At 43.2% G+C, this 14,391-nt stretch overlaps 1 protein-coding gene across 2 annotated transcripts in view; it reads left to right on the top strand.

Moving 5' to 3' along the window:
• The window catches only part of LOC121533904 (CMP-N-acetylneuraminate-beta-1,4-galactoside alpha-2,3-sialyltransferase-like), a 98,668-nt gene that overhangs the window by 34,875 nt on the left and 49,402 nt on the right, over nt 1–14,391 (top strand). For both annotated transcript variants that reach the window (XM_045205465.1, XM_045205464.1), the window contains exons 5-8: nt 94–188; nt 7,690–7,753; nt 8,402–8,497; nt 8,754–8,940. In XM_045205465.1, the coding sequence (XP_045061400.1) occupies nt 94–188; nt 7,690–7,753; nt 8,402–8,497; nt 8,754–8,940 (442 nt within the window). The remainder of the gene's footprint in view (nt 1–93; nt 189–7,689; nt 7,754–8,401; nt 8,498–8,753; nt 8,941–14,391) is intronic.

Here is a 14,391-nt window from a genome sequence, read left to right as displayed (position 1 = left end):
CTGGCTGGCTGGCTGCTCTTATTTATGGCCTGTTAATTCTCACTAGTCTCACTCTCACTTTTTATAACTTGTGCTCTCTCCGTTTATCTCCAGGTTCACTAAACCAGCTCCCATGTTCCTCGATCCAAACTTTAGACGATTCTCCAAGATCAGCAAATTTTTCCCACCTTTTGGAATGAAAACGCAAGGTAAGGACCTCAGTTTTATATCTATTTCTTTCATATACTACATGTCTTTGTTCATAGTTAGTCAGATCCTAGTTGAATGACCATGAAGAATGGGGAGCCCCTGGGAGAGTACACTGTTGACTGGAAAAAGCCAAGTAACTCACCTACAGGTAGGAGGATGTAGCTATGGGCTCTGGGTCAGTGCTCGGACGAGGGAGAGAACACCATGTCCAAATACTGGCCTTATCGAGAAGAACATCACTGCTGCTCCAAGTAATGCAGGGATCAGGCCTCTATGCAGGGATCAGGCCTCTATGCAGGGATCAGTCCTCTATGCAGATCTCAGGCCTCTATGCAGGGATCAGGCTTCTATGCAGGGATCAGGCTTCTATGCAGGGATCAGACTTCTGTGCAGGGATCAGACTTCTGTGCAGGGATCAGGCTGCTATGCAGGGATCAGGCTGCAATACAGGGATCAGGCTGCTATGTAGGGATCAGGCTATCACAGCAAAGCATCAACCTGCCCCCTCTTCCTGCCCCTTGCTTATCCGTTCTAAAACATTTAATTCAAGTGTTTAATCATCAATTTTTGTTGTTTTACATAAATATTTTGGGTTCAATATAAATGTAATGGAATCTGTTTTAATATAAATCTGGCTAAATGTAGTGATGATAACGATAGTGTCAGTGCTCTCAAGTTGTGTTAAATATCTCTGGAAAGGTATCAGGAGGATGGCTGTGTAGTCTAGCTCGCCATGTTGCGTGTGCAGAACATGTTAAGATCATGTCTTGATGGTTCTCGGTATCAGAGGAAGGGTGTTTTTTTTTTTTGGGGGGGGGGGGTAGATCAGCTTAATATTGCAGATAGATTGTAACTTCCATCAATGTAATTGTCTGCATCACTTCCAATCCCCCATGTTTTTTAAAAATATATATATATTTACATTTACATTTGAGTCATTTAGCAGACGTATACATATATACACACACATATATACATATATATACATATACAGTGGGGAAAAAAAGTATTTAGTCAGCCACCAATTGTGCAAGTTCTCCCACTTAAAAAGATGAGAGAGGCCTGTAATTTTCATCATAGGTACACGTCAACTATGACAGACAAAATAAGAAAAAAAATCCAGAAAATCACATTGTAGGATTTTTAATGAATTTATTGGCATATGATGGTGGAAAATAAGTATTTGGTCAATAACAAAAGTTTCTCAATACTTTGTTATATACCCTTTGTTGGCAATGACACAGGTCAAACGTTTTCTGTAAGTCTTCACAAGGTTTTCACACACTGTTGCTGGTATTTTGGCCCATTCCTCCATGCAGATCTCCTCTAGAGCAGTGATGTTTTGGGGCTGTCGCTGGGCAACACAGACTTTCAACTCCCTCCAAAGATTTTCTATGGGGTTGAGATCTGGAGACTGGCTAGGCCACTCCAGGACCTTGAAATGCTTCTTACGAAGCCACTCCTTCGTTGCCCGGGCGGTGTGTTTGGGATCATTGTCATGCTGAAAGACCCAGCCATGTTTCATCTTCAATGCCCTTGCTGATGGAAGGAGGGTTTCACTCAAAATCTCACGATACATGGCCCCATTCATTCTTTCCTTTACACGGATCAGTCGTCCTGGTCCCTTTGCAGAAAACAGCCCCAAAGCATGATGTTTCCAACCCCATGCTTCACAGTAGGTATGGTGTTCTTTGGATGCAACTCAGCATTCTTTGTCCTCCAAACATGACGAGTTGAGTTTTTACCAAAAAGTTATATTTTGGTTTCATCTGACCATATGACATTCTCCCAATCCTCTTCTGGATCATCCAAATGCACTTCAGACGGGCCTGGACATGTACTGGCTTAAGCAGGGGGACACGTCTTGCACTGCAGGATTTGAGTCCCTGGCGGCGTAGTGTGTTACTGATGGTAGGCTTTGTTACTTTGGTCCCAGCTCTCTGCAGGTCATTCACTAGGTCCCCCCGTGTGGTTCTGGGATTTTTGCTCACCGTTCTTGTGATCATTTTGACCCCACGGGGTGAGATCTTGCGTGGAGCCCCAGATCGAGGGAGATTATCAGTGGTCTTGTATGTCTTCCATTTCCTAATAATTGCTCCCACAGTTGATTTCTTCAAACCAAGCTGCTTACCTATTGCAGATTCAGTCTTCCCAGCCAGGTGCAGGTCTACAATTTTGTTTTTGGTGTCCTTTGACAGCTCTTTGGTCTTGGCCATTGTGGAGTTTGGAGTGTGACTGTTTGAGGTTGTGGACAGGTGTCTTTTATACTGATAACAAGTTCAAACAGGTGCCATTAATACAGGTAACGAGTGGAGGACAGAGGAGCCTCTTAAAGAAGAAGTTACAGGTCTGTGAGAGCCAGAAATCTTGCTTGTTTGTAGGTGACCAAATACTTATTTTCCACCATAATTTGCAAATAAATTCATTAAAAATCCTACAATGGGATTTTTCTGGATTTTTTTCCTCAATTTGTCTGTCATAGTTGACGTGTACCTATGATGACAATTACAGGCCTCTCTCATCTTTTTAAGTGGGAGAACTTGCACAATTGGTGGCTGACTAAATACTTTTTTTCCCCACTGTACATACATACATTCTTCTATATGCCATATCTTTCTAACTGTGCTCCTTCACAAAAGCTCCCAACCTACAACCCATACACTTATTATGGACACAGCGTGCCTACATTATTAGTTATCTTGTTATTGTTTGTTGTTAGTTGTTATTAGTCCCATCCTTCAATTCCATTCAACACCTCCCATCTATCTTTGAACACCATCCATATAGGATTTCTATTTGCCATATATATTTCAACTGTACTGTGATGTCTTACAAAAGTTCTGAACCTTTCTATTCTCATTGTTTCTACAGATTGTGAATTGAAAATATTTTTTTTTGCTAATAGTATTATTATGTTAATAATCGATTGACTATGACTTTTCAGATCACCCAGTAGTGCTAGAGGAAGGGTGTTAGCTGGCTAGTGTTCTCGTAGAAATCTGTCTGACTCTGAGACCTGTGTCCATCAATGCCCTGCCTTTTGTCAGTAACATTGAGAAGCACCAACACAGCACCACTGTCTGACCATCACATCCTTCTGCCTACCAGTCACAGGCCCTGATTACCACACCCAGTCCCAGCCCCAAGCTTTTGATCCTCACACCACAAGTATCCCATCCAAACACATGTTAATGATGGCATGATTAGCTACAGCATGTAGCCTTGTCTTCAACACAGCATCAGCTAATCAGTTTTATTTCATTTAACCTTTATTTAAACAGGTTATTCTCATTGAGATGTGTTAATCAGTAATAATCAGTGAGGTATTTGTACCCTGACTGCCTGCCCTCATCCGCATGGCTGATCTGAACCAGGATGCCCAACCAACACAGACTCTCTTTTCCAATCCAACCAACACGTTCTGGGCGTTTTCTGTTCTGAGCCTCGGTAGTAGGGCAGTTTGTGGGATCACACTGAACATGTGGTCTCTCCTTCTGCCTGAACATACAGTGGGGGAAAAAAGTATTTAGTCAGCCACCAATTGTGCAAGTTCTCCCACTTAAAAAGATGAGAGAGGCCTGTAATTTTTATCATAGGTACACGTCAACTATGACAGACAAATTGAGGAAAAAAAATCCAGAAACTCACATTGTAGGATTTTTTATGAATCTATTTGCAAATTATGGTGGAAAATAAGTATTTGGTCACCTACAAACAAGCAAGATTTCTGGCTCTCACAGACCTGTAACTTCTTCTTTAAGAGGCTCCTCTGTCCTCCACTCGTTACCTGTATTAATGGCACCTGTTTGAACTTATCAGTATAAAAGACACCTGTCCACAACCTCAAACAGTCACACTCCAAACTCCACTATGGCCAAGACCAAAGAGCTGTCAAAGGACACCAGAAACAAAATTGTAGACCTGCACCAGGCTGGGAAGACTGAATCTGCAATAGGTAAGCAGCTTGGTTTGAAGAAATCAACTGTGGGAGCAATTATTAGGAAATGGAAGACATACAAGACCACTGATAATCTCCGTCGATCTGGGGCTCCACGCAAGATCTCACCCCGTGGGGTCAAAATGATCACAAGAACGGTGAGCAAAAATCCCAGAACCACACGGGGGGACCTAGTGAATGACCTGCAGAGAGCTGGGACCAAAGTAACAAAGCCTACCATCAGTAACACACTACGCCGCCAGGGACTCAAATCCTGCAGTGCAAGACGTGTCCCCCTGCTTAAGCCAGTACATGTCCAGGCCCGTCTGAAGTTTGCTAGAGTGCATTTGGATGATCCAGAAGAGGATTGGGAGAATGTCATATGGTCAGATGAAACCAAAATAGAACTTTTTGGTAAAAAATCAACTCGTCGTGTTTGGAGGACAAAGAATGCTGAGTTGCATCCAAAGAACACCATACCTACTGTGAAGCATGGGGGTGGAAACATCATGCTTTGGGGCTGTTTTTCTGCAAAGGGACCAGGACGACTGATCCGTGTAAAGGAAAGAATGAATGGGGCCATGTATCGTGACATTTTGAGTGAAAACCTCCTTCCATCAGCAATGGCATTAAAGATTAAATGTGACTGGGTCTTTCAGCATGACAATGATCCCAAACACACCGCCCGGGCAACGAAGGAGTGGCTTCGTAAGAAGCATTTCAAGGTCCTGGAGTGGCCTAGCCAGTCTCCAGATCTCAACCCCATAGAAAATCTTTGGAGGGAGTTGAAAGTCTGTGTTGCCCAGCGACAGCCCCAAAACATCACTGCCCTAGAGGAGATCTGCATGGAGGAATGGGCCAAAATACCAGCAACAGTGTGTGAAAACCTTGTGAAGACTTACAGAAAACGTTTGACCTGTGTCATTGCCACCAAAGGGTATATAACAAAGTATTGACAAACTTTTGTTATTGACCAAATAATTATTTTCCACCATAATCTGCAAATAAATTCATTAAAAATCCTACAATGTGATTTTCTGGATTTTTTTTCCTCATTTTGTCTGTCATAGTTGACCTAGTGAATGAAGGTCATTCACTAGGTCCCCCCCGTGTGGTTCTGGGATTTTTGCTCACCGTTCTTGTGATCATTTTGACCCCACGGGGTGAGATCTTGCGTGGAGCCCCAGATCGAGGGAGATTATCAGTGGTCTTGTATGTCTTCCATTTCCTAATAATTGCTCCCACAGTTGATTTCTTCAAACCAGGCTGCTTACCTATTGCAGATTCAGTCTTCCCAGCCTGGTGCAGGTCTACAATTTTGTTTCTGGTGTCCTTTGACAGCTCTTTGGTCTTGGCCATAGTGGAGTTTGGAGTGTGACTGTTTGAGGTTGTGGGCAGGTGTCTTTTATACTGATAACAAGTTCAAACAGTTGCCATTAATACAGGTAACGAGTGGAGGACAGAGGAGCCTCTTAAAGAAGAAGTTACAGGTCTGTGAGAGCCAGAAATCTTGCTTGTTTGTAGGTGACCAAATACTTATTTTCCACCATAATTTGCAAATAAATTGATTAAAAATCCTACAATGTGATTTTCTGGATTTTTTTTCCTCAATTTGTCTGTCATAGTTGACGTGTACCTATGATGAAAATTACAGGCCTCTCTCATCTTTTTAAGTGGGAGAACTTGCACAATTGGTGGCTGACTAAATACTTTTTTTCCCCACTGTAGTGCACAACTTTTGACCAAAAGCAGTGCACTATATCGGGAAAAGGGTGTGATTTGAGATGCAGCCCTCTCCCTCCCTATCTCTCCAGTGTTAGTCACACTACAGATATCCGAGTAATTTTGGACGGAGCTGTAACTGTCTCCACGTCAATGCTGTTGACTGCCTCTGAGCGACCCTTAATTATTCTATAGTAGATTGTGTCATGGGATGTTGTGTGACACGGAACTGTGTCATTTGTTTAAATCACATGTCAAGGGCCTCCCGAGTGGCGCAGCGGTCTAAGGCACTGCATCGCAGTGGCGTTACTACAGACCTGGGTTCATTCCCGGAATGTGCCACAACCGGCCGTGGCCGGGAGTCCCATAGGACGGCGCACAATTGGCCCAGCGTCGTCCAGGTTTGGCCAGGGGGGCTTCACTTTGCTCATTGCGTTCTAGCGACTCCTTGTGGCGGGTTGGGTGCCTGCAGGCTGACCCCGGTCGCCAGTTGAACAGTGTTTCCTCCGGCACATTGGTACTTCCGGGTTAAGCTGGCGGGTGTTACGGAGCACGGTTAGGCGGGTCATGTTTCGGAGGACGCATGACTCCACCTTCGCCTCTCCCGAGCCCGTTGGGGAGTTGCAGCGATGAGACAAGATCAAAATTGGGGAGAAAAAGGGATGTAAAAATACAAAATAAAATAAATAAATCACGTGTCAAATAGGGACTCAGTCTTTATGGACTGATTCCATACAAATACATTAAAAAAATGACTCATGACAAATGAAAAGGTTCAAGTCTGATTACATAACTCTGTAATTACATAAATTCCATTATTTCTGACTAAAATGTCATCCTCGGGTCATGTGGGTGTACGATTCCATGTAATGATCTCCATTGCGTCTGAGAAACAGTGTCTAATGGCAATTTAATGCTCTGGCAATTTAGTTGAATGTCAATAATCATGAATAGCACGCAACTGCTAGGCTATACAGTCAAATCGTGTGGACTTTCACCTCGTGACAAATGGCCCAGCGTTTCAGAGTTTACAACTGTTTTCCCAATTAGTTTCATCCTGATCCCCTGAATTATAGGGCAAGTGTATTTATCCTCGTCAATTGCATAGAAAACATCCAGATTGAAGTTATTCTTTCCTCTACACTTTTTTTTCTTCCTAGAATAACTGGCTAGATATATATAAATAGCCAGTTATATCGTGTTGTGTGGAAAGACCCAGAGCATCTAAGACTCCAGAAGTGTCATGAAGGCCTGTATTCTGAGGTCGATGGTGATGTAACCTCATTCTCTGAGGTCCAAGGATTGTTGCCCACGTCAGCCTGGAGAATGTGCTTGTTTAAAAATGCCATTCCTCTAACCGGTATTTCTTCATGCCCTATCGTTTTTCCTCTCAGTGTCTTAAGCTGTATACAGTATAACTGTGTCCTAAATTGCACCCATAGGGCTCTGGTCAAAAGTAGTGCACTGTATAGGGAATAGGGTGCCATTTGGGACTCTGCTTCTCTGCTCCGACCCAGGAGGTGTACATGTTGTGTATGAGGCCCTGCTCTTACCTCCCTGCCTGGCCACCCAGATATCTCTGATGGTTGTATAACATGAAGAAGTGTTCTGTTCTGTTCTGTTCTCCTCTCCTCTGTCAGCCCACCCAGACTCTCCTCTGGCTCCATTCCCTGGATCATTTATCAAAGTGACAAAGTCCACCAGGTTTACTAGTCTACACTACCTTGGTCTCTCTGCTGAGGTGGTGATGCAGAGTGGAATATATGTGGATGAGAGCCTCTTTATTACAGGACTTTCATCTTCTACTCAGATGCTGTGTTTTTCTCCTCTTCTCTCCTCAGAAAAGATCATAGATAATATTCTGACAGCCACAAAGCGCTATGGTCTGGGAGATGAGCTGGACAGGTATGTCACACCTCTAGCACCATAACAGCTCTATTAGAAAAACAGGGATGACTGGGGGACTTTAAAAGGGGTCATGCCAGGACATTCAGAAAACTCTGGAGCTTTCTCAGAAAAGCTATTGCCTGGTCCCAGATCTGTTTGTGCTGTCTTGCCAACTCCTATGGTCATTGTCACGCCAAAACGACCATTGGATATGAGTTGGCTAGAAAGCACAAACAGATCCGGGACCAGGCTAGAAATATGTTTTACCAATCCAGGACACTTTGCTGAGTAATTTTATTTCCAACATAAAGATGAATGAATTCTAATCACACAGGCCATATGTTGGGCAGTTTTGGTAGTTTTATAATTTCACTTCTGGCCAGGATTCTGTCTTTTTTGGGCTTGGTTCTTTCCATAGCCACTAGAATCTGCCAACCTGATTTCATCAACTAAGGAAATCGAGAATGTGTTTATTTTTCCACATGGAATGTAGGACTCAGACTAAACATAGGTCATATTCTATAAAACGTAAGGCCCAATAGCGATAGCCCAACTACATATCATATCAGAATCAAATGAATCACTGTGCAGTACTTGGCATGTTCCTCACTTCACAAACCTCATAGAACTCGTTTTTTTCTGCTGTTTGTTTCCCTGCTCTTCTAGTCAGAGTTGTAAGAAGTGCATCATCATGGGAAATGGTGGTATTCTGGCCAACAAGTCTATGGGTGTGAGGATTGACGAGTACGATGTGGTTGCAAGGTCAGTTAAGGCACATTAACACTAGGATTCTTAAATAATCTTTCCTCGATTCCTTCCATCCTCTCTCACCTCCTTCTCAAGAGCTCTAGAGGAGAACATCTGAAGTTCCTTCCCTCCGATATGTTTTGAGAAGGAGGCGAAGAGAGAGGATGTGAGGAATTGAGGAAAGACAAATTGAGAAAGAGCCCAGGTTCTGTGATTGTGAGAACCCTGTGTTTATCGATTCCTAATCCCAGTCCACCTGTGTGTGTTGCAGGTTGAACGAGGCCCCAGTGTCTGGCTATGAAAAGGATGTGGGCTCCAAGACCACCATGCGTATCACCTACCCAGAGGGAGCCATCCAGAAGACTGAACACTACGAACAGGACTCCCTCTTCGTCCTCTCTGCCTTCAAAGCTCTCGACTTCAAATGGCTGCGGTCCATGATCTTTAAGGAGAGGCTGGTAAGGAAAGTTAACCCTTTTTCACACTACTGAGTTAAGCCAAACCAAGCCAAGCCAAGCTTGTAAGTATTAACCCAGCAAACAGGCAACGTTCATACAATGTTAAATAATGTTCTAATTTAGTCCTAATGTATAGAGAAAACATTATAGCCACCGCATGGGAACATCCCTGGAGAGCTCTGTCAAGTCAAATGTTTGGGGAACTTTTAGGAAACTTGCCATTTTAAGCTTCTCAGAGCACCCCTACTAATGTTCTGGAAATGCAGTGTTTGGTTAACCAGGCTAACCAGTAGAGGGCAGTGGGAAGTTACTGTAGACTTCAGAGAGAATCCCTGGGCTAACTTTACCAAGCCATATGCACCTGTTTGTCCTGTGTTAACTATGGTGTCTTGCTGTGCTCAGGAAATACCAGGATTAAGAAATGGCAAGAGAGAAAAACACAGAAACATGGCATCAGATCAGACCCTGGGGTGACCATAAGTGGAAGACATTTACCCATCTTTACCACACTGTTTAATTCAATTGGATAATAGTAGGCTTATATTCTCACTTTGGAACTCATAACTTGTTGTGACCGGAGAATTAATGTGTCATCATACCAATTTTATCATTATACCATACTGAATTGAATGAGGAATATGTATGCTGAATGGAAACATTAGAGGTGCCAGCGTGCTGCGTGCTGTCAGTCTGTGAGACAGTCACCAATTGGTCACAGTGTGAGCCAGTGCTATAGACTAACATTTACATTTACATTTTAGTCATTTAGTAGACGCTCTTATCCAGAGCGATTTACAGGAGCAATTAGTAACAGAGTTGATGTCTTTTTGTTCAGGCTTAGCTTATAACTTAAGACCATTGAAGATTTCCTCTTAAACATAATTCTATGGACCACAGTAAGTACATTACTTTAGTTACACAGTCCTTTCTTTACTATACTGGCCTCAACAAAAAGACATCTCTGTCTCCTCTTTCTCTGTGATGGTGTAATTTGGGGTTAGTGGGGCAGTCCCTTTCTTTTGTGCTACAGGTAGTGTAGGGTTCCCCTCTCTCAGGTGAGGGACGGAGATTTAATGATGTGTTGAATTGGCAAGTATCTGAGAGTGAATGACTCTTCTTATCTCTTTAAGTATAGCCTCTCTCTCTTTCGCTCTCTCTCTCTTTCTCTCTCTCTCTTATCTGAGAATAGTAACGAAAGTGCTTTGTTGCATATCTGGGCCCAGTATCTTATTGTACATAGCAGAGGTAGCTGCCGTTACAGCAGCACGTTTACCTCAAGGACAGTGGTGCATTCTCTGAGGTTGTGTATGCACTGTAACTCTACTCCCCCAGCTCTGCTAAACGTGAGAAATTAGAAACATTATTATTTTTATTTTTTTGTCTTATTATTATCAATCCTGATGCCTAGCCACTTTACCCTGCTTTCATGTACACACAGTATCTATCTCAAATACGGTAAAGTCTACACCAGTTGTATTTGACACGTGACAAATCAAAGTTTATATATACAGTGGGGAAAAAAGTATTGGTCAGCCACCAATTGTGCAAGTTCTCCCACTTAAAAAGATGAGGCCTGTAATTTTCATCATAGGTACACGCCAACTATGACAGACAAAATGAGAAAAAAAAATCCTGAAAATCACATTGTAGGATTTTTAATGAATTTATTTGCAAATTATGGTGGAAAATAAGTATTTGGTCAATAACAAAAGTTTCTCAATACTTTGTTATATACCCTTTGTTGGCAATGACACAGGTCAAACGTTTTCTGTAAGTCTTCACAAGGTTTTCACACACTGTTGCTGGTATTTTGGCCCATTCCTCCATGCAGATCTCCTCTAGAGCAGTGATGTTTTGAGGCTGTCGCTGGGCAACACGGACTTTCAACTCCCTCCAAAGATTTTCTATGGGGTTGAGATCTGGAGACTGGCTAGGCCACTCCAGGACCTTGAAATGCTTCTTACGAAGCCACTCCTTCGTTGCCCGGGCGGTGTGTTTGGGATCATTGTCATGCTGAAAGACCCAGCCACATTTCATCTTCAATGCCCTTGCTGATGGAAGGAGGTTTTCACTCAAAATCTCACGATACATGGCCCCATTCATTCTTTCCTTTACACGGATCAGTCGTCCTGGTCCCTTTGCAGAAAAACAGCCCCAAAGCATGATGTTTCCACCCCCATGCTTCGCAGTAGGTATGGTGTTCTTTGGATGCAACTCAGCATTCTTTGTCCAAACACGACGAGTTGATTTTTTTACCAAAAAGTTCTATTTTGGTTTCATCTGACCATATGACATTCTCCCAATCCTCTTCTGGATCATCCAAATGCACTCTAGCAAACTTCAGACGGGCCTGGACATGTACTGGCTTAAGCAGGGGGACACGTCTGGCACTGCAGGATTTGAGTCCCTGGCGGCGTAGTGTGTTACTGATGGTAGGTTTTGTTACTTTGGTCCCAGCTCTCTGCAGGTCATTCACTAGGTCCCCCGTGTGGTTCTGGGATTTTTGCTCACCGTTCTTGTGATCATTTTGACCCCACGGGGTGAGATCTTGCGTGGAGCCCCAGATCGAGGGAGATTATCAGTGGTCTTGTATGTCTTCCATTTCCTAATAATTGCTCCCACAGTTGATTTCTTCAAACCAAGCTGCTTACCTATTGCAGATTCAGTCTTCCCAGCCTGGTGCAGGTCTACAATTTTGTTTCTGGTGTCCTTTGACAGCTCTTTGGTCTTGGCCATAGTGGAGTTTGGAGTGTGACTGTTTGAGTTTGTGGACAGGTGTCTTTTATACTGATAACAAGTTCAAACAGGTGCCATTAATACAGGTAACGAGTGGAGGACAGAGGGGCCTCTTAATGAAGAAGTTACAGGTCTGTGAGAGCCAGAAATCTTGCTTGTTTGTAGGTGACCAAATACTTATTTTCCACCATAATTTGCAAATTAATTCATTAAAAATCCTACAATGTGATTTTCAGGATTTTTTTTCCTCAATTTGTCTCTCATAGTTGACGTGTACCTATGATGAAAATTACAGGCCTCTCTCATCTTTTTAAGTGGGAGAACTTGCACAATTGGTGGCTGACTAAATACTTTTTTTCCCCACTGTATATATTTTTGTTGTTGACATAAGTGACCAGTTTAAATTTAGCTCTAGAGAATTTGCTTTTTGTTTTCACACAGATAGTATTGGATAGTGCTGCTCAATATACTCAGGTTATGACAGCTTTGAGGGGATGTTTATCAAAATTAGGAGATGCTTTCTTAGGAAACATGGCCACCAACAGGAGCTCAATCCCCTAGCAATCTAATATACCTGAATACACTTGAGCTGTGCTCGCTAAGAAAACAGAGCTTTTACCTCTGCTCTCCTCAAGTCTACATACATTACGGTTCCCACTTGCTGTTAAGAGAGAGAAAGGGAGGGGAGAGGGGTAGAGAGAAGAAGGAGAGAGAGACCGAGAGAGAAGAGAGACCGAGAGAGAGAGGGATGGGGAGAAAAAGAGAGAGATACTTGTGTGGGAAGTATCTCCACAGGATAGTCTGCCCTACTGTCATTCATTCATGTTTCTCCAAGCCTACCACACATGAGCAGCGTGCCCCAAGCAAGCTTCATCCTATAGACTGTTAGAGCAAGCTATGCTCTCAGAATGCCTGACGGGAGGACAGACTGATGGAAGAGTAGAATGACTAGGAGGACAATGGGAGGACAGATGACCTATGAGTTGATATTGTTCTTGTGGAATTTCTCTCTCTCTTTACATTTAAGGGATAACCCTAAACCTTGCTTGTAAATGAATATGAATGTGATAATAACCATACATTTGAAATCTTTATTACCGACCAGTGAAGGTCAGAGCAAGGTCGTGCTCTGACATGGTTTTAAGGTTGCTTTGTAGAGGGCTGTGACTGATATGGTTTTCGTCTCTGAGAAGAAAGATGTCTAGCTCTGGTTACAGTCACTGTGGTCATTCCTTCATGGTTGAATGGGGGGGCGGGGCTGGGGGCTGGCAGACTATGGGATTCAGGGGTCCGATGCACATCAGAGAGCAACAGTAGCTCTTTGAGAGGAGACCTAGGCTCACCTGGCCTGCCCAGTGCCCATAGACAGACAGACAGACAGACAGACAGACAGACAGTGGATAGATAGATAAGCCTATCACTGGGGTGGTCCTGTGCTCTGAGTCAGTGTCTGGATCACTTTTCACCCAGTGACAGCCAGGTGGGTGGGAGGGGGCAGACAGACAGAGACACTCTGGAGTCAGCCAGCCATGACAGTCATACTGCTATTCCTCTACTATTCCTTTATTGACATGTTAAATGGCCTCACGTCTCAAGAAAACACTTTGCGTAACATTTCACTTCACCCTATGTATGCGCACATAAAGCCTTTCTTTTTTATTCATTTTTATTTTACCTTTATTTAACTAGATAAGTCACTTAAGAACAAATTCTTATTTACAATGACGGCCTACCAAGAGGCAAAAGGCGGGGACGGGGGGACGGGGGCTGGGATTAAAAATATAAATGTAAGATAAAACACACGTCACAACAAGAGAGACACCACAACACTACATAAAGAGAGACCTAAGACAACAACACAGCATGGCAGCAACACAAGACAACACAGAATGGTAGCAACACAACATTACAACAAAACAGTAGCGACACAACATGGCAGCAGCACAACATGGTAGCAGCACAAACATGGTAGCAGCACAAACATGGTAGCAGCACAAACATGGTACAAATATTGTTAGGCACAGACAACAGCACAAAGGGCAAAACGGTAGAGACAACAATACGTCACGTGAAGCAGCCACAACTGTCAGTAAGAGTGTCCATGACTGAGTCTTTGAATGAGGAGATGGAGATAAGACTGTCCAGTTTGAGTGTTTTTTGCAGCGCGTTCCAGTCTAGCCATACTCCCAAGTACTTGTATGAGGTGACATAAGATAATAACTGTAGATTTGCCTGTCATGTATGGAGCTGTAATAAAGTATTTCAATTAATCTTATCAGGACAAAGTAACATAGCCCTGGATACTATACAATAGTTTTACACTGTGCATAATGTACCCAGTATAATCACAGAGTTTATAAACCCAGAGGTGCAACATCGCGAGAATCAGACCAAGCAGACCAGGCTGGGGTTTGAGAAGCCAATGAAAGAAGTGACAAATTCTTCCTTAGTTGTACATTTTCTTGAAATCTAAAGGTACAACCTAGATTCGAGTCAATGTCTTAAGTAGCTGAACATGTTATTACTCCAACGTCATGAAAGTGACAAACTGACACGTTTTCGTTTTCGTCAAAACAACTTTATATCGCAGGAGTGCCTTTGATTTGACGGCCTGCACATGCGCAGTTTGGCGCGAAACGACCGTTCGACCCGATGACCTGTTTCTGCGCATGCTAGCCAACGTCACCATGACATCGCCTACAAGCGTTATTGGGG

The sequence above is a fragment of the Coregonus clupeaformis genome, chromosome 20 (assembly GCF_020615455.1).
Source record: "Coregonus clupeaformis isolate EN_2021a chromosome 20, ASM2061545v1, whole genome shotgun sequence".
Classification (NCBI taxonomy): domain Eukaryota; kingdom Metazoa; phylum Chordata; class Actinopteri; order Salmoniformes; family Salmonidae; genus Coregonus; species Coregonus clupeaformis.
Note: the sequence above shows the minus strand (reverse complement) of the source record. Positions and strands in the feature narration are given on the sequence as shown.